General features: G+C 39.9%; 1 protein-coding gene across 2 annotated transcripts; it reads left to right on the top strand.

The window, feature by feature from the left end:
• The first annotated feature begins 1,223 nt into the window (after positions 1-1,223).
• On the top strand, positions 1,224-22,546 carry rad50 (RAD50 homolog, double strand break repair protein). 2 transcript variants are annotated; one of them, XM_037119911.1, is made up of 29 exons: positions 1,335-1,353; positions 1,433-1,517; positions 3,187-3,324; positions 3,558-3,641; positions 4,056-4,207; positions 4,319-4,504; positions 4,599-4,803; positions 5,204-5,332; positions 6,184-6,349; positions 6,550-6,608; positions 7,053-7,187; positions 7,667-7,873; positions 8,137-8,319; positions 8,517-8,674; positions 8,784-8,959; positions 9,558-9,795; positions 11,757-11,946; positions 12,238-12,364; positions 12,997-13,190; positions 13,422-13,532; positions 13,759-13,851; positions 13,989-14,102; positions 14,333-14,460; positions 14,608-14,709; positions 14,809-14,931; positions 19,920-20,005; positions 20,104-20,246; positions 20,386-20,519; positions 21,954-22,546. In XM_037119911.1, the coding sequence occupies exons 3-29, from the start codon at positions 3,196-3,198 to the stop codon at positions 22,138-22,140; spliced, it is 3,939 nt and encodes a 1,312-aa protein (XP_036975806.1). In that variant the 5' UTR covers positions 1,335-1,353; positions 1,433-1,517; positions 3,187-3,195; the 3' UTR covers positions 22,141-22,546. The 2 variants fall into 2 exon arrangements, with proteins under 2 accessions (XP_036975805.1, XP_036975806.1); XM_037119910.1 differs by lacking the exon at positions 1,433-1,517 and having other exon boundaries at positions 1,224-1,353.
• Positions 22,547-26,897: the final 4,351 nt, after the last annotated feature.

The following is a 26,897-nucleotide window of genomic DNA, read 5'->3' as shown; positions in this document are numbered from 1 at the left end:
AAACCTAAATATAATTGAAGCAAGAGCAGTGATCATGTGAACCCAACAAGCTCCTGAGACAAAGAAAGATTTAACCGTTGCCTGATCTTTAATGGATGAGGCTGAAGATATCACATAGATTTCACACTGTCAACAAATCCAATGGATCCATTGAAAAGACCAAACACAACAATGAATGTGTCCTTATCAAAACCTAATATAGCTTTATACATTATTATATATTATCTTTATTATTTTTATGTACTTTTATATATTTTACTACACCATTAGACATTATACACCAGAATAAAAAGCTAGCTGTATTAGGCCAAAGTCTAGTATTGCCCAAATTAAAAACACATACACAAGCCATACTGTTGCACTGGGTGACATGGAATTTATTCATGTTTGTCTTCTTGCCATAAACACTCACTAAAGCACCAAATGTGTATCAGTCCTCTGGTGAATAGTCCCCAACAAAATGCACTACATGCTCCATTCACATCCTCTGCTATGAGTGCAGTACACAACAGGTTTAGGGGGACATTACATGACTTTTTTTTTAAATTTTTTAATTCAGCTATATATTTGTGACAGATTTTAAACATTTGCATCTTCATTATGGAACCAGAGTGTTTGGGGCTAAGTGCCGTAGTGTGTGTGTGTGAGCTGTAAAGTGGATTATTGTAGAGATGGACTAGTGCATTGATAGTTTGGGTATTTAAAAGGGGTTTGATAATAAGAAAATATAATGGAGTTTTATCATTTCATATATCATATTACACCCTCCTCATTTACCCACTGCAGCAGCTGAAAAACAAAACAGTATCTGCTTGTATGAAAGCCAGTCAGCCTTTAAAGGAGGGACAGTGTGCAAGTATCAGAAGAGGATAAAGTTTTAGTAAACATAAACAAAGAGAAAGAAATAAGAGTGAATGAACATAGACATGCATATATGTCTATGTAAATGAAAAACCACCCTTTTACCAGGAATCACTCAGTGTTTGGAGTTTACCAGCCACCACAGAAGAAGACTGAACCGCGTCGACCATTTGGTAAAAGAAATAGAATTAATAGAAGAAGTTATTGTATATTGGTAAATCATTTATTTGAAGCAGCAAAAAAATACTCCCATGAAATAATTGGTACTATTGTGTATGTGAACATGCATTGTGGACAACGCATTTAGCACTGATAAAAATCGCGGTTACCCTTTTTTGTTTTTGTTTTGAGGAGAGATTACCGTTCTATGCGTTTTCATTCTATGTCCACGTTCCTCGTCCCGGAAGTTAGAGGGCTCCGCTCTGACGTCACACTCCCAACAGCGCGAAAACTATTTGTCCACTTTAATGCCTGAAACATAACAACACACAGGTGAGTTTAATGTGTAACATAAATGCAGCTGGACATAACTCCTACGAACGAGTACAATGATTGTAGCGGTGTGTTTTAGGCGGAGAGTCGCTAACTGTTCAACACGGCACCGGAGCACGTAGTTAGCCAAACTGACGCTGTTAGCTAGCCTGCTGTGTTGACAGGTAAGTTAGCTGTGTGTCATTCAGCCTCATCACGTTGGGAAAGTGAACTGTGTTAGCTTGTTAAACATCCCGTCTCTGTGTTTCCCTAGATTCATTCTTTAACGTGTAAGGAAAATAACTTTAAGTAAAAGTTACGGTCTGTTAAGGACGGGTTTTGCATTGACTGACTAGCTAGCTCAGATTTTCTTGGACGTTGTTGCAGATGTGTGGTGTGTTAAAAGCTGAATGTTGTGTGTCTGTGTTGAGCTGTTTTTTGCACATTTACATGACCATTGCACAGGTTACTTACATGCACACAGGTCCACTAGTATATGAAGCAGTTCTGTTGTATTTTATCTTATTTGTTTGTGTATATATTTTTTTTAATTTCTCTTTCTCTTTCTCACTGCTACTTTTTTTGATGGTTTGCACTAGGGGTAACAGTGATTATCGGTCAGGGCAAGTATTAGGGCCAACATTCAGTATTTTAATGATTATCAGTATCATTGTTTTTGTGTCCCATTGCAAATGAAATAAATACATTTTAAAATTCAATACTTTAAGCTCTGTTTCAGCAGCTGTTCTCTATGAGAGGTCACAATTCTGTGGCCTCAGTGAGCACAACACTATCTGATGTCACGAGTAATAAACAATCAGCACTGAATAATCTGAATTTGATCGCTGAATTTATCAAATACATGAAGTGGACTGAAATGATTTAGTTGCAGAAAATGGAAATACTGAGGCAAATAACCTCCAGATTGTGCAGAGGCACAGTAATTAAGTTAATTGTAGTTGATTACATTCCAACACAGTTCCAGTCTTTGGTTATCAGTCTCATGGATTACTAACAATTGGAATTGGCACATCGGTTGAATGTCTCCTGCAGGGGATCAATAAAGATGCATCTTATCTCATAAGGGAGCTGCAGATCAGAAATGTATTGGTCCCAAACCATTCTGTTCTTAAAGAACCAAAAGCAGACCTTTTGTGAATTCTTTGCCAAACAGGAAGCCAGTGTAAAGATCTGATAACTAAAATGATGGTATCCTCTCTGCTGGTATTGCAGAGGCCTCTGGTTTGGTTAGGCGTGATGTTGAAATTGCCTGACTGACTACCCTCAGCTCGACAAACTGCCAGTGCCGACATAATCACATAGGCATGTGTGCAGCACTGGCAGAGGAACCTACTCATGAACAACTTATTTTGGTTCTGTATTTTTAATCTGTGTCCAGCCCCTTCCACAGCCTCTCTTAAACAAAATAAACTCACAACATTTAAACAAAGGAAATATTCGTACACCTATCTTATTAAACAGAAAATGCAGCTGTATACTATAGTGCCTCCTTTTCACCAAACTGAGACGAGCTTTGCAAAATGTATTTTTGGTGCCACCACAGTACTTGGTAATCTCAGGAATTATATGATATGACCAGTTTTGCTAAAAGCTATCAGTCAGTGTAAATCAGTAGCTGCAAAGTGCAAACAGACACCTCCCAGATGCCACACTCAACAGATCAACCGATAACACCAGTAACCACGATAAGCTTGTTTGTCGGTGTTGCTCAGACTTAATTTTAAGATGACAATGCATATCAGAAATCAGTATTCGTCAACTTTATATATGCAATATGTTCCTCAGTTGATCCCACTTTGAAATGCTCTCTCTCTCTCTCTCTTTCTCTTTCAGACAGCAACAATGTCAAAGATACGCAAGATGAGCATCCAAGGGGTGAGGAGTTTTGGTATTGAGGATAAAGACAATCAAGTCATCACTTTTTTTGATCCCCTGACTGTGCTGGTGGGACCTAACGGAGCAGGGAAAACGGTATGAGAATATGTTTTGGTGAGAGCAAAGGTTGGACTGTGAAGCATGACCTGGAGAGGATGAACAAGACAGTTGACATTATCCTTTAGAGATGACTCATATACACATTTGGTCAGATTTTTATTTTATCTTTTGCAAGTTGCCACAGCAAAAGTTGGATAGAATATTACCAGATGATAACTGCCTCTCTCATTAACTGAGGTTTTGCACAATGTGACCCTTTTCTTTTACAGACTATTATTGAGTGCCTTAAGTATGCAACTTCCGGAGACATGCCCCCTGGATCTAAAGGAAGTTCTTTTGTTCATGATCCAAAGGTGAGCTTGCTTTTTTGTGTCAGTGAGGGCCTGTAGAAGGCTCCAAAAAAAAGTTTGTCAGTATCCTCAATATTTCACTGCTTATTACACAGGGATCACTCAGTTCACACTGGTCCATAGTATCTTGTAAAGTAGATAATTAAAGAAGCCATCTGCTTCAAACTGAAAGCTGAAATATGATCTTCCACAAATCCTGACATTTCTTACATGAGATTTATCCAGGAAAGGCAATGCAAGTTAATTTACATTCATATCATATCTTTAATATTTTCACAAAGGCCTCCTAATCCTTTTGTGTACTTTTGAAGGTCTGTGTAGAAATAAATGTACCAGAGTATTTTCTTCAAGTCCTAGTCAGGTGAGGATTACTAAGGTTATCTTTGATAAAATATGTTCATGCTGGGTGAATTCCAGGACGCCCACGAGACAGAAGTGCGCGCTCAGATTCGACTCTTATTCATGGACGCCAATGGAGAGAAAATGTCTGTCCAGCGCGCCATGTCCTGCACTATGAAGGGAAAGACCTACACCTTCAAAAGCTTGGAGCAGGTCATTGTCAGAATAAAGTAAGCTGCAGTCTTTAGCGACTCTACTCATATTTTGATTTGTTTTTTGAACTGATATTGATATAACATGACCCCTGTCTTAACATGTGACCTCCATCATCATTTATCCAGAGATGGTAAAAAGATGAGCTTGTCATCGAAGTGCGGTGAAATTGATCGGGAGATGATTTCTGCTCTGGGAGTGTCGAAGCCTGTGCTGAATAATGTCATCTTTTGTCACCAAGAGGATTCCAACTGGCCACTGAGCGAGGGCAAAGCGCTCAAAGAAAAGTTTGATTCCATCTTTGCTGCAACCAAGTAAAGTCAACTCAATACTTCCAAGTCAGAAGCAAAATATTAACATCTGTATGCCATTAGATTACCTCTTACTACGTCTTGCTGTTTCTCCCAGGTATATCAAAGCTCTGGACACGATGCGTCAGCTGCGTACCAAAAAGGCTCAGACAGTCAAAGAGTGTCAGATGGAGCTGCGATACCTGAAGCAGAACAAGGAGAAAGCCCAGCAAATCAGAGAAACGGTTGCCACCAAGGAGGCTCAGCTGATGGCCTCTAAAGACAGCATCCAGCAGATAGAGAACCAGATTGGTCCACTAGAGGTTGGTTAATGATTTATGTTTGTGTGTATGTTGATGTACTTGTGCAAAGACAGATGAAATGTGTCTGCAGAAGTCTTTAAATATGCATTAGGTCAGAACTAAATGGACTTAAACTTGAATTTGATAGGTCTTAATTACCACACACATTATATCTGATTTTATTTATTCATCTTATAACGTATTATTGTTAAAATGAGTCAAGGTCTTCTGCATTCTGATGTCAGAAATCATAAAACTGACCGCTGAACCCAATACTGTCTTTTTACTATATAATTGTACTTACCTGTGAGAAAATGCAGACAAACCTGCTGTGACTCATCCAATAACCTTTTTCCTACATAAAACATGCGTATAACAGTAGTGCACATTCTGTAATATTTTAACTTGTATACATTTTCAGACTCGTCAGCATGATATCGACATCAAACTGGGAAAAGTGATGAAGTTTGACAACGACATCAAGGCTTTAGACAGCAGGAAGAAGCAGATGGAGGAAGACAACAGGGAGCTTGAGGAAACAATGGAACAGGTAAAAACAAAAAAAAGTTTCAAGCACCAACATCACTGCTCACCTTCCACGGATATTACCAGTTGTGTAGTCAACACATTGGCAAAATGTTTTGGGGAAACTTGACAAGAGGATGAATAAAGAAGAGAAATGGAATGCATAAACAATGATGATGAGGCTGGAAAGTGGGAAACACAGCAACATATAACCATTTGTCTCTCTGAGGGTTTATTTTGCTAAACACCTGCTCAGTAACACTCCAAACTCCACTTTGTGAAGTATCATTTACCTAAATGAGAAGCTAATAGAAAGCATGCAGATGGTGAATGAGGTTGTTGTAATTCTGTAATGACAAGCCAGTTCATCACTGGTCTGTATTGATATGAATTTGTTTATGACTGCTGGATGTTACTGCTCCTCTGCCTGACAGAAGTTAGAAATCTCTTCCTTCCATCTGTTCTCAGTTGTGTTAATGCCGGCCACTGAAGACTGTTCTGTTTGAGGGAGTGAAATTTTCTGTGGCGAGTTCACCATTATAAGTTGCTTTATAACAGGAGAATATAAGTAGAGGAGCGGAGGTAGAGTGACTCAGAGCATTAAGTCATTAAGCAATTAAACACATTTATAGAAGCTTTCAGTCTTGTTTGATTACTGGAGTTACACTAATGCCTCACATGCGATGTAATAATGATGTAGTGTTCTCACTCTGTTGCACTTGATAGACGCTGTGCCTTTTATCCAGATCATTTTTCAAGATCCACTGGTGCTTATATTTTTATCACAGAAGGCCTCAGTGGAGTGAAAACTCCGACCCTGACGGTGCTCATTGAGCTTCAGGGCCACACTAAATCAGTGAAGTGTGTATGTGACAGGTGTTCCAGGGTTCAGACGAGCAGCTGCAGGAGATTTACCAGAACCACCAGAGGACAGTGAGGGAGAAGGAGCGCAGACTGACAGACTGCCAGAAGGAGCTGGAGAAAGCTAGTCGGGAGTGCCAGAGACTCAACAGAATCAGGGCTGATCTCCTGATGGAACAGGGTACACACACCTGCATACTGATCAGTCTATATACCTGGAAAACTCACTGACCACATTTTGCATGAATTTTAAAGCACACTGTTGCAACATGTTTGATATCATACATCCTTGACTGCACTGGCAATCTTGAATAGATTGTTATAATTAAAAGAAGGATGAACATGCAGATGGTAAAAACTGATATTTCCATCTTTCCTCAGGTCGTTTACAGCTGGAGGCCGACCACCACACTGACAACATTAAGAACCGCGACAATGAGGTGAGAGTTATTGATTCAACCTCTCTGCACTTGTACAGCAGCTCTGAACACTCTTAGTTGTTTGTACGGGATATGTCTCCATATTTTAACATAGAGCTCTTCTTCACATGGAAGTCAAATACAGTCATTGTAAGTTGCTTTGTACAGAAATGTCTGCAAGATGAATGTAAGGAGCAGATGTCCCTCACAGCCTGCCAACACTGTCAGTTTCCCAATGAGCCATTCAGTTTTCTAACTATGGACACTTACTATACTCAAGACTAAATATGGTGCCATATGTTATGAAACTGTTATACTTTAAATGTGTGAGTGCCACTGTTTTTGTTCATTGCATTGACTTTACCTAAAGATAATCACTTTACCATTTATTTTTATTTATAACTTAAAGAAATTTAAATTTGAAGCTTGTTGGTTAAAGCGCTCACATACAGTCTCTCTTCTCAGGTTCGCTCTTTGTCATACCATCTGGAGATGGAGGGTTACGACCGACTGCCTTTCTCCACCCTGCAGCTTGAGAGCTTTCACCGCCAAGTTAAACAGAGACTGGAGCAGGAAAACCAGACAGCTAGTCAGGTTATGGTAAGAAACGCACATTTAGATTTCTGAAAACAACAAAAGTCACAACGTGCCGTGTATAATATTTTATTGTGCAGATATGATATAGATTTTATCAGTGCCAGGAAAGAAGATCAGTTAAAGTCACCACAGTAGAAGGCGAAGGGTGTGACCTCAGAGATAGGAACAAAATCTTGATTGTGAGAGCTTTAAAATGTGCATGACAATGTCAGAAACATTCTGTCCAGATTGGTAGTTGCTGTATGGTGATGTTCTCGTTATGTGAATTATCAATTTCCTACACATCACAAGTAGATATATCTGTATCTGTTGCAGTTTTTGCAGGACTAAATGCTATTAAACAGCTATTATTTAGCTTTTTTTTTTTTACATTTTCAGTTTTACCTGCAAGAGAGATTTTGAGCATTCAGTCAGATAGCAATTAAATGTGCCAATCATGACCTTGATACCTAATTCCTCCTCTTATTATTCTGTCCACTCAGGCAGACTTTCAGGAAAAGGAGCTGCAGAAGCAGCAATCCATTGATGAAATGAGGGATAAGAAGACCGGCCTGGAGAGAACCGTGGAGTTAAAGAGAGACCTGCAGGGAAAGAAGCAACACGAACTGAGGAACATCAGAACAGAGTTGCAGAGACTGGAGGGTTCATCCAGCCGTCTGCAAGAACTGGAGAGTGAACTGTCTAAGGCGGTGAGTACTCACACATCGGCTACGAGAAGGTTTTGTTACACTGTGTTTTATCAGCTGTGAAGTGTGTGTAGAAGTGTGTTATTGAACAAAGATTGTAGGTTTTTTGTTGTTGTTTATATTTAGTTTTTTACAGAAAGTTTGTCCCAAGCTAAAAACTGATAAACCACTAAATTCATAACAGAGTCAATCTCATACATAACATATGGTGCCATGTGCTCTGGTTTCACTACTTTGTGTGTGTTTATGTGCATTTTCCTCCTCAGGAGCGTGAGCTGCAAAGCACAGTTCAGAACTCCAACGTGGAGGAGCTGAAGGCTGAAGTTGTGGCGCTCCAGAGAGAAAAGGCCGAACTTGACTGCACACAGAGACAGCTTGACAAAGAGATGGAGACGCTCAACACACACACCACCGCACGCACACAGATGGACATGTTGAAAAGGGACAAGGTAATATGTTGGCGAGATTCACAGGAAAGCAAGCTGGGGTTAAACTTCTCTCCCCTGAGTGACCCTTTCATTTGATAATTGAACACTGTGTGCTGATCCTCTCTGTCTGCTTTTCCACTTTCCCTCCTTCTTCCTTACCTGCTCCTGATGTCTCTCCATGCTCCTGTTGGCTCATCTTTCCTCTATCATTCCTCCAGACAGAGAAGGAGGAGCAGGTGCGTAAGATCAAGTCTCGGCACAACGAGGATCTGGTGTCACTGCTGGGCTACTTTCCCAACAAGAGGCAGCTGGAGGACTGGATCTACACCAAGTCTAAGGAAGTCAATGCCACCAGGGACAGACTTGCCAAACTGAAGTTAGTAATATGTATTCACATCAAAGCTCACACATTTGTTGCAGCAGAAAAACCAAATCACTTTCTGTGACACTGGCTAATGTTGTTTCATGATTGTCATAACTCTCAGTAAGGACCTGGCATCAAATGAGCAAAATAAAAACCACATTGCTGCTGAGGTACGGAAGAAGGAGCAGCAGCTGGCAAACGACGAGGAGAAGTTCTTCAATGTGTGTGGCAGTCAGGAACTGGAGCAGGACCTGGGCAAACTGCAAGAAGACTTGGAAAAGGTCTCCAAGCAGAGAGGTAAAAACTCAGCAAATATTAGAAACATTTAGAAGGAGATTCTTGGCACACACAAACAAGACATTTTAACATTAGTTAGCTTGGCTGGATATTTATTACTGATATCTGCAATGACACTTTGTCTCACCAAAGCTCTAATTCAAGATGAATGTGATTATATTTTGACTGATCCAAATTTAGACATATGAGCATTCTGAGGTCGAAGTTTGAGGTCTGACACAGTTAATGCTACAGCTCATGCTAGAAATACAGAGGATTTAATCTCCTGTAAGTGGCCACCATTGATTCTGCTAAAACTGTTCAAAGGCTGTGCTGGGCCGATATCAAATGGAAAGCTTTGTATGAACAACTTTCGACGACACGATTCAGACTAGTCTTAATAACGTTTGAGATGTGTGCAACTATTATTTGAAGTTGTCAAAACCTAATTACAGATGTCTGCAATTGTCATTTAGGGTGTGTTGAGTCGAGTGTGTTTTTCACTGATAACACTGCACTGTACAATTTCAACTACCGTAGTCAGAACAACTAATCAAAATAACTTCACATTTGCACTCATTTCAACAGCATAATAAAGCCTCTACTTGTGTTTTTATAGCCATGCTAGCCGGAGCTACAGCGGTATACACCCAGTTCATCGGCCAGCTGACAGAGGAGAGAGAGCCCTGCTGCCCTGTGTGCCAGCGGACGTTCCCCTCAGAGTCTGATCTGCAGGAAGTCATCAGTGACATGCAGTCAAAACTACGGCTGGTGCCAGACAAGCTAAAAAACACAGAGCAGGACCTGAAGAGGAAGGAGAAGAAGAGAGATGACATGGTGGCTCTCAGACCTGTCAGGTATGGAGAAAAGCTGGCTGTGGCAAGTCAGAGATTGTGTAATAGAGTAACAAGTGAGCAGATCTGTCAGGACACATAAAAACATTTAAGCACTTAAAAACAGGGCTGCAGCTAGAGACGTCTGTACCCATCAAACAAGGCGTTTGTCAGATTGTTGGTGAGACAGTACGCTTGATTTGAGCTTCTCTATGAAGCACTATTTATTCCCATAAATACTTTTATTGCTTTTTGTAAGTATGACAGGAAAGGCTTGAAATGTCTGCTGTTTTAGCAACTAACATGTCTCCATCTGTTCACAAAGAAGCTACTGTAACACGTTTCCTACTTGATTGTCATTTTTGGTTACTGTTTTTAAAATCCTAGGGGACAAAACGGGATCAGGTTTTCACTGCTACAGGGAAACAGGGGCTTTATATTCAGCACAAGATAAAACCAGAATGCTCTGATGAAAGTTCTGACCTGTTCAGGTTTGCCTACTTTCTGTTGACATGCAAGTTTTTTATCTTTGTAGCCCAGTATCACAAATGCTAATTTGTCTCGATGGGCTTCACAGTCTGTAAAGCATTAGATGTGCATCTTGTGCCCATGAGCAACTTTTAAAGTAGCTCGACGATTATCTGTCGTGGATGCATTTCTAAATTTTAGAGTCTGACACAAGGGTACATGAATAATGTATCATGATCAAGACAATTAAAAAAAAAAGATGTAGAGGAGTTCTATCCAGTTCAGTACAAGACTGATATACTGAATTTGATACAGTGACCATGAAAAAAAATATCATAGTCAAATAGAAAACTCAACTAAATATGTTTGAAATCAAATACCATTCTGCCAAAAATGTATTCAAAGCTTTCAGTCAAAAACATAATCTTAGTGTCTGCAGTCGGCCTCTTTACAGTGTTCATACGTACATGAGCATGCATAATTAACTGTATATGGGTAATGAAATCATTGCATTATTTATTTTGAGCTTATTATTGTCCTTTTTTTTTTTTGTTAAAGAGAGTAGAGCACAGGTTTTATAATATGCCCCCCACTAGATGGAGCTAGAGTCCTGTATGGTTGAGGTTTTATCTTTGGTTCTCTCTGCTGACTTTTCATGACCTGAGCAGACCTCTTGCAGAGAAAAGCTCATTTAGCTGAAGCAAGTATAGAAAATACAAAGCATGAATACAGATTTAACTGATAATCGGCCCCAAAGATGCCTGCAACCAAATCTTATTCTGGGATATGGTCGACTCAAGAAAAGACCTGCATCAAGTTGAACATATGATTTCATTTTCTGGAATACTCCTGACAGAATGACACAGATGTCATATATAATGCATAACCTGTGTGTATGGGAGGCCCTCTTGTAGTTTCAGTGAGCTTGAAATCTCCAAACGGGAAATCCTGGAGTGTTTTGTACTAATTTAATGGTGATCCAAACAGACTTGACTGATGTTATCAAAACAGAAAGTTTTATTGAGAAGAGTTGCACTCTGTGTCTCAGTTATCAGGTCGTTCATCAGGCCTTCTTTTAGCATTATGTAGAAATTTGCATTTTGTGCAATTTGGCACTCCTCACAGTTCTGAGTCCAGCACCACTATTGTAAAAACAAATCCTAGATCATCATGTCCGATGTAATGTAGGTGACTTAACACTGTGATCCTCCCGTCTCACCCCAGTTTCATAATGCAGAAACAAGTGGTAGGTGGGCAAAGTGGACAACCCAGAGACACCTTTCATGTCTGTACCATCAAAATGATTTGTAAACTATTATTTTAAGGCAGAAAGTCACAAAATATTTTTCTGTAAATGGTAAGACGAACCTAGATAATTCTCTTATTATGTGTGCCTGTTGAATTGTGTGGTGAAAACTCTTCTGGGGTTGATGAAGAGAGACATTTGGTTACAAACAATGAAGTAAATGTAACTTAGACCTTTATTCTCCTCTCAAAGTATTTCATCTCTCTTTTAGGCAGTCCATCGTCCAGCTTCAGGAAAAGGAGTTGCCTGAGTTAAGAAACCGCCTGCAGACTGTGAACAGGGAAATTGAGAGGCTGAAGAGTGATGTAGAGGAGCAGGACACTCTGCTTGCTACTCAGATGTCAGAAGAAGAAACGGCTAAGGCCTGCCTGCAGGATATATCTCTCATGGACAAATACCTGGTACCATCCTCCTGCCTGCTGCCCTCTATTTGACCATCTTGGTCTCTTTCCTTTCTGTGATAAGTGCCTGGCAGTGTGTCTCTTCTCTCCACTCTATCTGCTCTTCCTCATGGTCAAACCTATGAGACTCTTCCTTTTCTTGTCATGTTCTCTATTTTCCTTTTTAAAACTTGAGTGAGTTGTGAAACCGAAATAGTCTTGGTGGTTCGGAAACATCACCGCAGACATTGCAGATTCCTGGAAATGTATATTCCCTGTCTTTCTTCATCTCACTGTATATTTTCTTTCCAGATGGACCTTAAAGAGCTGGAAAGGAAAATAGCTCAGCATGCATCCAAACTCCAGGGAGTAGACCTGACCAGAACCACCCAGCAAGTCAGTCAGGAGAAACAGGAAACTCAGCACAAGCTCGACACCAGTAAGATGACATCATACGCCCACTTAGAGGGGAATTCTGATTCTGTTTCAGTCTTATTTACCGTCAACTCTGACCTAATTATCATGACTTGCATGACATTATCAGAATTTCAAGTGAGAAAGAAGATTTTTGGAATGTCTTCAAAGCCACCAGACTCCATTTAAAAAACAGTGATTTACCTTGAAGAACACAGGAGTTGCTGGTCTGTAGATGTCTTGATTGGTTAGTTTATTTGTCTTATTTTGTGACTTTGGGGTTTTTAGAGGGATAGTTCAGATTGACCTCCTCCAAAATGCACAGTACTGATATATCTTAAAGACAAACCACAGTGAACAGTGAAGGAATTGTGTTCATCTTTCTCAAATCAAATCAAATAATGTGAGCAGCATGTTTTCTTTTATCTTCATCATTATTTTTTCCCAATGGTTGTATTTTTATCAGTATGATCACCCTAATGTGACAATTCAATTAGGAGTGAGAGAGAAACCTTTCAAAAATTAGGCATTGTGGTGCTTTCATCGTCATGCTAAAGAACACAGTTGGTCCCCAGCTGCACATTGTTGAGTTTTAAAATTGCAATATTTCTGTTGTCCTCGTCTTTACCTGCTCGTAACATTTTTGGGTCCTTGCAGCCTCGAGCAAGATGGAGCTGAAACGTAAGCTGATCCAGGACCAGCAAGACCAGATTCAGATGCTGAAAAGTTCTGTGAATGAGACGAGAGCAGAGAAACTGAAACTTAGCAGTGACATGCAGAAACAGCAGCAGCTGGAGGAGCAGTGCATCGAGTTCACCACTGAAATACAGGCCTTAACCAGGGACATTAGGGTGCGGTCTACTTTCTTTTGTTTGTCTCTTTACAGCAACTATAAGAAGTTGATGCACAAACTGGTGAATTACATGTTGCTGGTTTCAAAGACCAAGTCCCCCATGTATTACTTAGAATTCCTCTTCTTCTGTTTAACTAGTTGTTTGCTTCATGTATTTTGTAAGCTGTGTATGCTCATAAAGGAAAGTCGGTATCGTCTGTAAATTTCCCCTCACTTTGTGCCCAACCAGCAAGCGAAGGAACAGCTGTCCCCTTTGTCCACGGCTCTGGAGAAGCTGCAGCTGGAGAAGCAAGAGCTTGTGGAGCGCAAAAAGCAGAAGCAGGAAGAGTGCCAGGAGAAGGTGGACACACTTTCACTGTTGTCTGTCTCTCACATCCGTCAACAAGCTTGTTTACATCGTCTTTCCTTTTATTTTCCTTACATTTGCACAACCACTATCACATTTCATGCTGAGGATTTAAGGTGAAAGTTTAAGAGTGGATTCTGAAAGCTTATTTCTAAAAAACAGACTTAAAGCAGCATGAAGTTCCTTCTGCTTGATGATCAGTCTTTTGTCTTGCTGACAGGTCAGTGCCATTAAAGAGAGGGTGAAGGCGATTACCAGCTTTGAAAGAGAAATTACCAAATACGTTGACGAGGGCAAAGATGAATACAAAGAGGTAACATGTGTCCCACTGTCATACATGGATAATTCTGGATTTGAATAACTTTATCATTGACCTGGCTGTAATTGTGTTTGGAGTATTTCAAAGGTTTTGAACAACTTTGTTGACATTGTCTGTTGATGTTGATGCAGCAAAAAGAGTCGGAGCTACAAGAAACCAACACTCAGCTCCATGAGGCCGACAAGAGTAAGGAGAAGATCAACAAAGAGATGGGAAACATCCGTCAGGACATAGACACTCAAAAGGTACAGTCTCCTGAGTCAGGATTGACTTTATTCTCATCTCTCTGTCTCTTTTTTTCTTTTACATGGAAATTGTAAGTTCAGTCTACCATTTTACAAGTTGAAAACTCAGTTATCTACTTCAATGCTCAATGTTGCATCCAGTTTTGCACCCATTGTGTAGGGACATGGTCCTCTAGTTGCAAAACACTTCTGTTAGTTAGTTACATTTCAAACTTGTTTCCACTTCTCAGGTCCAGGAGCGCTGGTTGCAGGACAACCTGACCTTGAGGAAACGTGTTGAGGAGTTGAAGGAGGTCGTGGCTAAACGCGAGGTTCTTATGAAAGACATGGGCAACATGCAAGTCTTGCAGCTACGCCAGTAAGAGCACAACACCTTTATGATCGTGTCTCTTTTACCTCTGCGATGTCCCACCTGAATTTGTCAAGCTTACTCATGGTCAGGCCGATGATAACATTAGAAGTTAGCAATGATGTTTTTACCTCAACATTTTCTGCGGTTGCCCAGAGAACGACGTGAAGCCGAACGCAAGATGGAAGACCTGAAGAAGAACCGTAGTATTGCACTGGGTCGTCAGAAAGGCTTTGAGGAGGAGATAATACATTACAGGTGAGATTTGAAGATCTGTTGTTGGATTTAGGCAACTCAGAGCATATCTGAATTCAGTATCCAACCCATCACCTATGCTTTTAAATTGATTGCTTGCAGAAAAGAGCTGCGAGAAGATCAGTATGAGAAAGCTGATGAGCGCTACAAAAACAAGATGATCACGATGAGGACCACAGAGCTGGTCATAAAAGACCTGGATCTCTACTACAAGGCCCTGGATCAGTGAGTGCTGCCTTAACATGTACACACACACGCACACACACACACACACACACACACACACACACACACACACACACACACACACGTACATTATTATTATCCACAAAGTATTTCTCTTTTTGGTTCAGTGTTCAGGGTTTTAGGGAATGCAGTGAGCTTTAATGAACTAGATTATTTATCAGGGCTGTGATGATAGATTGTTCTCCTGATTCAGCAGAAGATTTGGGTGCTGATATGTAGCAGAATTAATAAGTATAGTATTCAGTGGAAAAAATTTAATATTTATACAACCAAAGTTTTGTAAAAGGACAGAAAAAACTGCACAGAGTATTTGGGTTTATTTTTAAGTGGCTTTGTTTTTACTAGAGGGTAGTAGAGTTTCTATGACTTACTTAGCTTTCGCAGCATCTAACCATCCTTCTTGTTATGAGACATCTGTCTGCTGACATCCGTATCGATCCCTTTGAAGTTTTTAGGTTGTAAGTTAGAACGTCAGCTAGGTCAACGTGGGAAAACTCTGAGTTTGAATAGTGATGTCAATTCTCTTGTAATTCTTCCGAGCATTAGCTTTGGGGGCTGTAAAAATGTGTCCGATGGAAAGTTCCACAGTAAAACGACTTGTTTTCTAATTACTAACGCTGGGGTGCACTTTTACCTTAACAGCATGAAGGTTCTGGGTTTTAAGCCCCCGACCGGTCAGGGCCTTTCTTTGTGCAGTATAGATGTTCTTTTTGCATGTTTAACCTGTTTATCATATCATTATTTTAAGTCTGTAATTTTAAACCTCTAGCACTTGGACCGTGATGCACCTTGTGCTATCAAAGCTAATGTTACCTCAAGCTGCTACACTGCAGAAAGTTCAGCAGTAGCATTCACTTTATGCTAATGTCAGTCGATTTGAAATCAGAACACAGTGTGATGTGACTCACCAGCAGTTTATCATTATTTCTATAAGTGGCCATGGATGAAGTAAGGTTGTATGAGATGGTCACAGTATGATAACCATCTCAGAATTCTCATGGTTTCACTGTATTACACAATTACTATTATTATTATCAACTAGTTTGGCCCTTAAAGAAATGAGAGTAAGAGGTTTTTGTTTTCTGTTTTTGGTTGAACAAACACTTTGAATATTCTAACAAACTTTTAATAACTTGGAAAAAACTTGAAAATGTATATTTCTTTAAATAACACTAACATGGTACAATTCCAGGTTGTAGATCAGCAAATTTTCACAGTATGATAATTGTGTACGTCAATACCCAGGCATACATCGAAACCAGTAAATATTCATTCAGAGCAATCCAAGCAATGACGTTTGCTAAAGTGATCACATGTGGCAGCAGTCAACTTTTCTTTCTGTAGGCGAACAAAGTTTGTGGGTACAATGACACACGTCAGTAGTCGTGAGCTAAACTTTGCCATTACTGTGTATCACAAAGTGTTGTGGTAAATAAAAGAGTAATTATTCTGAATATCAAAAGCAAAGAGAATCTTGAACACACACATTGGGTATACAAAGAAGTCATTTTAAAAGATAATAAGGAATAGAATGTGTTTAAAGATGATTGATGCCAAAAATTATTTACAACTTGTGCAGTAGACATTCAAAATATGTTGTTCGATGCAGATTATCTGGAAATGTGAAGAGTTAACAGATCGAGTCATAAATCGTCTTAATTGCAAACAGCAAAAAAAGAAAACCTCATCCAGACTTGTTTGACCTTCTGCTTTTGCTTTTTGTTTTTTCTCATGTGTTACAACACCAAGTTAATCTCCATTTTGTTTATGTCTGCTTCCCCATGAGGTCACATGAACGTGATCGAGCAGAGTCATGAAGCCAGAGCGCTGAAGCTGCATGATGCAGTGTTTGCTGTTTACAAAACATGTCTGAATGGCAACAGATTTGAAACTGCACTTCCTTGTAGATCATAATAGATCTGGATGACAGACAGACAGACAGACAGACTGAAACAAATTGACATAATTTGCCTTTTATACATGTTTTAAGAAAGACAATCAAACCTAATTTTATGCTGTCTCACGAGGACAGGACGTGTCAGGTTTGTTTCCAAGAAGCATGACTGAGCTACTATCATTACTATCACTGCAGTGTGGCATCTTGGTGGCATTTGCAGTAATGATTTTGGTGATAAAAATGTGCAGTCAATTGAAAAAGTATCAGCAGGGTAGTGAAGCAAGACATTGCACAGTTCAAAATGTTAAAGAACTTTGTGGAGTTTTAATTTCAAAACAAAGTTGATATCAAATAAAGAAGCAGTAGGTTACTTTTTTATTAGATCTCCAGTCAGGCATGTGCTCATTATTCTTTTTCATTGATTTTTATTTATTATTATTTTTTACCAAAATCTGTTCTTTCCACTGAATCCTCACAGAGAAAATTAAATCTAATCAAAATCTGTGTGCATGGTCATGGTTTTACACCATTTTTATTGTTCTCGGATGCATGAATAAGTCTGACAGAGAGGCTAGCTGAGGATGAAAGGCATGAGTGAGCCTCAGTGAGGAAGTGTGAGCTCACCAACTCAGATACCATCTGAGAAGAGAGCTGAAGCATCATTTACCCATATGTGTGGGTTCGTTAAGCCATCAGTGTCTATACTGTTATCAAGATTGCAAGCAGGCTTTTGCAGCCTAACTGCAGACCATACATCCAGGTCACAGTTTCTCTCTGAATACACAGAAAAGCTTTTCATGGTGAGATGTTTTGATTTAGGAGCTGAATAGGAAACTTCCTCAGTGACCCGTTTGTAAACGTCAATCTGACTCACTTGCAACAAAAATTGTTGTGTGTGCATAATGCATCAAAACCCTGAAGATCACGCTGTGTCACGTACCTATAATCTGTTTCATTGTCATTATTTGACTTTTTTTAATCCTGTGCTTGTGTGTTTGTTAATGTATTTACAGTATACAGTGCTGATTAATCTCCTTTGGCATTTTAAACAAGTTAAGGTAGCTGCATTTAATGCTACAACCTGGACTGAGAAACCTGGAGTCCCATGTAGTGAAGTTATTTGTGGATGCAGGTAAAAACTACAAAAACAAAAGCTTTGTACACACCATTATATTGTAACTATATGAAATGGCTTTCTTCATTAATCCCATAAAACAAATGTTAATAAAATAATAACAGTTTAAAATATATTGTAGCTCAGCAGCAACAAGCAACTGACAGAAGTCTCCAGCTCAGTGTTTATTTCATTTAGATAATAAAAATGTGTTTTACTCATTCTAGTTTTGTTTCAGACAAGTGTGATACTGAAGCAGAATCTGTGTTGAGACTGAGTACGTTTAGGCGATCGAAAGTTTGTGAAGAAGGCCACAAGGTTACTGGGTCACACATAGAAAACAGTCGCTTTTGTTGTTGACATACAACACTCGTCTGTGGAGTTCCAGAATTTCTTTACTACTTAAACACGATGATGAAAACGTAGTAATGTGAGGTTAATTTTTCAGATCATGGAACTCACATTTGGCTTTTGGATCTCACTACTAACTCTCTCGTGTTCTCACAGAACTGGTGTTACTTTTATAACCTGAAGTTATTTTCTTTCTCCCAGTTAATTGGTGTATTGGTGTAACACCAGTAACAACGTCTACCACGGGAAGTCTGTTGGGGGCATCAAACCACTCATTCAGATGCAGTTAGGTACAGATATTTATCACAGTGTCTCAGGAGCGATGCTGCAAAAATGGCAGATTCATTTTTGTTTTTGTGTTTGTCGTCTGGTTTTGTTTGTTTTCTGCACATACTTCTCCTCAGCTCATATTTGGGGAAATATTACATTTTAATCTTTATTTATCCATAATACTTTCACATAGAGAAATGCTGTGTCTATCAGGAACACCTCGTGTACTAGTTTACACACTCTCACAGCTGGACTCTGGCCAGTACAACCACAGGCTGATCTGCTGGTTACTGAGTGGTAACCGTTTTATCTTTCGGCGGAGTAAATGGTAGAAATACAGCGTCCACATCAGAAAGTAATTTACTGAGAATGTAATGCCAGTTTCCATGTTTTTGAATTCTATGTTGGCCAAATCATAATCAAAATTTGCATTACTATCACTCTGCTGCAGCTCTGGAAGGAAAATATAACCATCCTCCAACTGTAGTTATTTTCCTCTGATAAACTTAAAAGCAAGGACTGGATCTTGTTGTTCTAACTTTGTCATGGTGGGAGGAGATCTGAACGTGAGTGATTTAAAATTATGATTAAATCCAAATGAAACATCATTAAACGATATGACATGAAAAGCTGAAGAAGGGGAAAGTACCTTTTTTTTGGCCTAATTAGCAGCATACTGTTTTTAAACATATCAACACTCTGTTCCTCCGATCATGACTAATATCGTTGTTCCTTTCGTACCCTTGCAATAGGAAGTCTTAAACCATGTCTTCATCTCATGCATGAACAGTTTCGTACAAGATAGAGTTGGTCAGATTGATGGATAAGGAGCTTTACTCCTGCTGTCTTTTCTACCTTCCATCACGGTTTGTCTTTCCCCCATATATGGGCTTGGATGCGGCGCTGTTGGTAAAACTGTTATCACTCCGAAGTTTACAAACCACATAACAGTTTCTCATCAGTTTTCTAGATTATAGACAAAATGCTTCTTGGTATTCCGGAAAGCAACACAGGGTTGCCTGCCTTTTATATCTTCTATATCGACACCGTTGTCGCGTGTCAATATTGCATGGATTTAGTAAATAAAAAATTGCTGTTGCCATAATTTTATTATCACAAAGTAGCTTTTTGTTTGAAGTCAGGTCAAGCTGTATGCAAATATGCAAGAGCATACCTCAGTAATGTACAGAAGAATTAATGATTGTGTCCGCCTGTGAGTTCAGTCTACTTCTAATGTCAGTGTCCATAATGTGCACACTGAGATGCCGTCTGCATCTGCAGGTAAACTAGTCCGATGTTGAGTTTGTCGCATTGATTCCTGTTTGGATTCTGCAGAACCATCATGAAATTCCACAGCATGAAGATGGATGAGATCAACAAGATTATCAGAGACCTGTGGCGCAGCACCTACAGGGGTCAAGGTGTGTTTCACCTTTGAGTAAAATCTGTTATTTCTACGTACATGGTTCTCGTTCATTCCTCCATCTGTGTGTCTGATCTCCTCTTGACCCCTCTCCAGATATCGAGTACGTCGAGATCAGGTCTGACGTGGATGAAAACGCATCAGCTGGACTGAGGCGGAGGGTTTACAACTACAGAGTAGTTATGGTGAAAGGAGACACCGCTTCAGATATGAGAGGGCGCTGCAGTGCTGGTCAGAAGGTACATGAAAACCTCCTGCGTGTGTGTTTATTTTGTAGTCTGCTTTTGTACATAAACACATTTTTTAGTTGATTTTTGTTCGTTTCATTCATTAATTCCTGTTTATATTTTTTCATGCATTTGTTTCCACATCCACTAGGTGTTGGCGTCCCTGATCATCCGTCTCGCTCTGGCAGAGACCTTCTGTCTGAACTGTGGGATCCTGGCCCTGGATGAGCCCACAACCAACCTGGACCGAGACAACATTGAGTCTCTGGCACACGCCCTTGTAGAGTCAGTACACACTCACGCAGTATTTTACCACTTAACTTGACACAAAGCACAACCCAATTCCCAGTTTACAGACTGTCATACCTGCTGCCGTCCCCCGACTCTTACTTAAAAACTTTTAATGTGGATAATGAGCCAAAATGTTTGAAAAAGGGGATTAGTGTACGATTATGTGATGGGGCTCCAGTGCACAAGTAATCATGTGTAGTCTGTTGTGAAAATGAAATGTTTCTTTGCTAATGATATGTTGGATTCGTGTCAACAAAAAATAAAAACCTAAAATCTTATCAGACTGAAATTAGGCAGCACCTGCAGTAACTGTGAACCCCCAGGTGGAGACACACAACCTAAATATTCTCATTTTCAAGGTATCAAAAATAGGTCACAAACTCTGTAAAGTGCTCACAGAGATGGAATTACAAACACACACAGTGACTGTGCAACGTGTCTTCAGTCATGTCAGCCGTGCTCGGGCTTGAAGGCTGCTGTTAGACTGATAAAAGCTCTGCACCAGCAACACAAAAGGCTGCTTTGATGTGCTGTATGTAGAGGTGAGAAGATGAAATACAAACCAGGAAGTTAGTGAATCAGTCGGTATTAACACTTTCACACTAACAATCACAATTCAGCATCTGCACATTGCTACAAACCACATGGCTGTAGGCATTTGGCGCATGGTGGGTGGAAAAGGCGTATTAAAAGATTGACATCTAAGGTTTTATCGATCATCAAATAATCAAATAAAGATTGATTTGATTTTGATTTAAACCATCAGTAGTACAGAACTTGTTTTTTTACAGACTCTTGGCTGAAAATGTCCCCTTCAGACTGTCGTATCGAATGATTGTGATGATGAAGGTTTCCTTTCTAATTGTCGGCCCCTGTGCTGCAGCCAAGTTAAGATAATCTAAGTTCATTGGTCACTGACTAAATGAATGAATGCTGTTGTCAATCTGAAAGTGGCTTTGTGGCATTCACATTAGAGCTGATGGTGACGTAGAGATACAGACACATTACACACAGGAATCAGTGCCAGTTGCATTTTGGGTGTTGGAAACTCCTTGAAAATCCTAAAACTTTTTTTCAATTTTATGCCCTTTGATTGTCTTTATTTGCTGAATTTGTGAGTCTTAATTGTAACAAACATTTACTCTGACTTTGTTTTTCCATCTTTCAGTGTCTTTTCTGTAAAAATAATATAATAAGAGTTCTTCAGCAACCAAAGTTCTCATTTCTAGCAGCAGCTTTTGAATAAGAATAAATGAATTGTCCAACAATAAGTTTTAAACTTAGTAAAAAAAAAAAAAATCCTCAAAATGTCATTAGAAGCGTTAAATTTAAGTGTGCTACACTTTTACTCAGTAAACACTGTCGAGTCTGACTATTTACAGTGTGAACTACATGAATTTGAGGAACTTCTTCATCTTTTCTCCCCAGGATCATCAAAAGTCGCTCTCACCAGCGTAACTTCCAGCTGCTGGTCATCACCCATGACGAGGACTTCGTGGAGCTGCTGGGGCGGTCCAGCTACATCGAGCACTTCTACCGCATCCGCAAGAACCAGGACCAGAACTCTGAGATCACAAAGTGCAGCATCAGCTCCCTCTCATCATATCTCCACTGAGAGCACAATGACTCTTTGAATTCATTCGGTAATGCACCGCCATCGCTCTGCTTGCATTTCATGTGGTCGGGCAAAGTCGCTGTTCAGTTGATTTAGTTTAAAAACATCATTCATGATGATTTTCTCCATTCAGCTGTTGTTTGAACATTTTTTTGGATGACATCACAAATCGAAACCGTTGGAGGCAAACTAACACTAAAATTGATGATCCTAATCAGCAACTTCCACAGTTCCGTGTATATCGTCCTTTTGAAATCAGCACTGGTGTTCGTAGTCTTTACAAAGTGATGGAAGAGAAATATGTGTTCTGCTTTGAAAGGAGGTTAATACTGCAGTTCGCAGGTGTATTTACGTGTTCGACACTGAGAGCTCACACTGTTCTGAAAATAAAGTTTCTTGTGCAGGACATGTCTCTCCTTCCTTCTTGAGTTTTTTTTCTTTCGTGGGAACCCCAGTGGTATCTGCAGATGAGATTCACAGAATCCGAGCTCAGTTTTGTTGAATTTGCGCATCAGCCACAGCTTAATCAAATCAATCTTATCTCTAAAATGTTGCACACTCACTGCATTTTTTTTTTTTTTTCGGGGTAATGAGGGGAAAAACGTGGTAAAGGCGTAGGCAAAGCAGGTATAAATCTCGTTCACTCAGCCAAGACTTCAGAGCAAGCTGCCAGCTGACAATTGAAAGATCAATTTGAGAGCTTCCAGAGGTTGACAACCAAACAAGTTTGTATCATGACGATGAGGACGCTTCTGCTGGTGTCGGCTGCGGTGCTGCTGGCGGGTCTAGTTCATGGCGCTACTGTTCGACTCAACGAAAACCTGAAGAGTATCATTGATCTGGCTGAAAAATTCAATGAAACATTCAATCAGGTAAGAGCTCAACAATGAACTGCTGCGTTATCCTATCAAGATATTTGCTGTCATAATAAAATCTGACAGAAGTGATTAATTATCAAATTCTTTTGTCTTGTGTCACAGGCATATTTTGTGGAGGATGTGGGGATTCTGGCCCAGGGAACAAACCGGTGTGAGGTGAGAGGAATGTTTTTGTCTTTGAAACATCAGCGCTGGTGGTTTATATAGTGCAAGAGTCAATTTGCATGAGCTGCAGTTTGTTGACAGCAGGTGAACTGTGTCACAAATGTAATTATAAATGATGCGTCGTGTTGTCAGATTTCTTGGCCTACAAATCATGATGTGTTTGGTACAAACACTCTGCCAGTCAGGTCTCCATTTGAGGACTCAACTGAGTGAAAGATAAAAGCTACAGATTCCCACTGAAATTGGATTCTGCAGTATCTGTCAAAATAACGGCAATATGATTTGATATTTGTTTATTCTTACAAGCCGGCTGTGGCGCTGACATCTGGCTAATGTACTGATGTTGTAGTTGGACTGTAAGAATCATATTTTTTTGGCTCAAGCTCGTATCGGACTTGTTTCTGTTCACAGTAACTGGAGGAAAATGTTTGTTTTCAAAGACTAATATGTTGTTTTTTATGTCCCACACAGGATAAGTTCTTCTGCAAAGTGCATGACATCCTGCACAAACACGAGCACTTTGCTAAGGGAAAGGAAGCGAAGGAGGAGAAGGATCTCGTGAGGAACCTGGACGTCTACATCAGAGACAGACATGTGAGTCTTCCCTCTGAAATGAGCTCGAACTGCGACGGTTCAGAAGACCACACACACATTCTAACCAAGAGGAAAAGTAATGAGGCAGAACCAACATGATTTCTTGTTTTTCAGACAAACTGCACAGCGTTGCTGATGAACGTGACACCTTCAAACGACACCAAACCGATTCCCGCGCTCGTCGGACACCTCACCTCTTGCATCCACCACAGGAATCTCCGCGGCAACCGCTGAGCTGCTCGCAGACCTGCGACCCAGCTGTCAGTGGGTCACTTGAGTCCACGAGTGTTTCTGTTTGTTTTGGTTTTGTTTTTTATAAGATAATTAGATTTTCACATTTTCAAAGATGGTGTCATTGACAAATGGCAAATTATTGGAGAATACAGATTGTATTTTATACGTTTGTTTCTTTGTTCTATTGTTTTTTATTCAGCAGAGATTACAAAGATTGATTTGTCTTAAGTTATATTCAAGTGAATTATTATCTGCAGCCCCTCAGCATGAAGCACAGCCTGCTCAGTTCAATACTACAAACAGTACATCAATGTAATAAATGTTAATTTAACAGGTATTTACTTGTACCTGCCTGGTTTTCTAGCGGTCACTGCTGCGACTTGATACATGGTTTGTGCTCAGGTTGGGGCTCAAACCCAGATCTGAGCACTGTCAAATACACCTTCATATTTATTTTTCATTGTATTTAACATAAGTTAATAATTTAAGGCTGTTTTATATCTTATAAAGACATATTTATTGCAATTGACGTATGTGTTTACAGAAAAATAAATCTCTATCTGCGAGGACAGCGTGTGTGGAAATGTTTTGTTAATCAGAATTTACAGAAATACACTTTCTGTAACGTTTATTTGTATCTATTGTGTTTATTTTTGATGATATTATCATTTTGACTCATTCAGTGTACAGTTGTAAACCATAGTGCCAAATTCATTTAAAATTGTTGATGTGTGATGAGAATTGTTTTATTTCTCTTCAGTTTGTGTTTCTGGTATCTGTGTCATGATCTCATTGTGTGCTCACAGGCATTAAAGTGTTGTTGGTACAATCACATACAACTAGACTGATTTCTTTAAAGAATAACTTAATGCCAAATTTTAGACAATATGAAAAACAGGCCGAATTCCTTTTTGGGCGTAAATAGGTGAATGTAGTTTATTGATCCCATGAAAGACAATCATGTTACAGCAGCATCATCAGCTATAGATTTAGAAAATAAAAGCTCTGACTAACATTTTAGAATCATTTTAAATAATGTGTCGTATCACACAGAATATTTAGTTTATGTGTAACTGACTGACTTACAGATATCTGCTTGTACTTCTTACCCTGGATGTCAACACAAATATTTTGACTTGAAACACGTTTCCACACCAATCCAATCGGCTCGAACGCCGCAGACTCACCACGTTAAAGATGGAGGTCGTGTGGCTCCACCTGACGATGCCTCGTTCTGCTCATATTCTGTCAACGCAACTTTTACACTGTGATTCTGTTGTTCTCTGCTGTACGAGCGACATCTGTTGCCTGTTGTCTGTGTGTCCTGGGAGAGGGATCCTCCTCTGTGGCTCTTTTTAAGTTTTTCCTCTCTTTATTCGAGGTTCTGAGGACGGAGGACGTCGTTCACTGTACAGATTGTAAATCGTGATTTGATCTATTCACTGTAAAACTTCCGTTGCTACAATAAATGACTTTGTCGTCCAATTTAACGTTGCTTCCCTTTCCCCTAAAGAATTAGATTCTAAATGAATGTTAGAAATGATCCAGTTATGGTTGTTTATTAGAACGTAATGCCAACAGTTTGGGGGTTTTTTCATTGCTTATTGGAATCACATCCTCCCTATAAGTTCAGACAAAACCACACTTATTTTCCTTGATGACGAATATAGTTCTAGTCTATTTGTCAAAGTTTTCCCTCGAGGTTGAATACTCTTTGAATTTATATTGAATTATGCTGAATCGTCCCTCAGCATCACCTGCACTGCCCTCTCCTGGTTCAAGTATTCTCTCACTAACAGACAACAGTTCACATCAACAGCTGCACCTCCTCCACTGCTCCTCTGTCCCAAGGCGTCCTCCAGGGTTCAGTACCTGGGCCGCTACTCTTCATCATATTCATGCCGCCGCTTGGCAGCATCATACGCCACCATGGTCTCAACTTTCACTGCTACACTGACAACATCCAAATCTACATCTCCAGCAAATCCATCACCACTGCCTCTCGCTCCGCACTCACCAAAGTCAAAATCCAGACGTAAACTAACTTCCTCCAACTAAAGTGCGACAAATCAGACATAGTCATCATCAGCCCCAAATCCCTCACAGCTTCTGCCTCACCGTAGATAACACCACCCTCTCCCCCTCCCCACACAGTCGCAACCTCAGAGTCACGTTTGACAACAACCTCTCTTCTCAAAAACATAAATAAAATCACCAAAGCTGCCTTCTTCTACCTCAAAAACAAAGCCTGTCTCCGTCCTCCCCCCGCCGACCTTACCCATTTACTCCACCACCACAACCCGTCCCGTCCCCTCTGCTCCTCCAACACAAACTTCCTCACCCCAGCACACAGAACCAAGCCCTGAACCCGGAGCGACAGAGCCTTCTCAGTTGCTGCCCCCTGCCTCTGGATCATCCTCCCCAAACACATCAGAGACTGTACAGAACTCAACACGACCAGAACACTCACCAAAACTCACCCTCGTAAAATCGCTTTTAATGTATAACTTGGTTCTTTCCATTATATTTTAAGTGTGTTGTTTTTGTATTTCTGTTTTAACCTGTAAACCTTTGTGGACCTAAAAAGCGCTCTATAAAATAAATGTATTATTATTATCATTATTATTATTATGTAAGATATAGGAGGGCAGATAAATTGGTGGACTGTTCTGCTCTCTGTCGTTTATGCTGACTTTCACATTCTTCTCTATATATTCAGCCATATATGGGCCTCAGAGAAGCTCTGTTGGTTGTTCTGCTGTCACTCTTCTGCCTTCAAACTACAGTCAAAGTTCATCTGCAGGAGACAAAATGTCCGTTCAGCTCCACTAATACAATGCTCATCACTGAGTGTATTTGTTGTGTATCAATACAACATGTATAAGA

This window comes from Acanthopagrus latus, chromosome 13, assembly GCF_904848185.1.
Source record: "Acanthopagrus latus isolate v.2019 chromosome 13, fAcaLat1.1, whole genome shotgun sequence".
NCBI classification, from domain to species: Eukaryota; Metazoa; Chordata; class Actinopteri; order Spariformes; family Sparidae; genus Acanthopagrus; species Acanthopagrus latus.
Note: the sequence above shows the minus strand (reverse complement) of the source record. Positions and strands in the feature narration are given on the sequence as shown.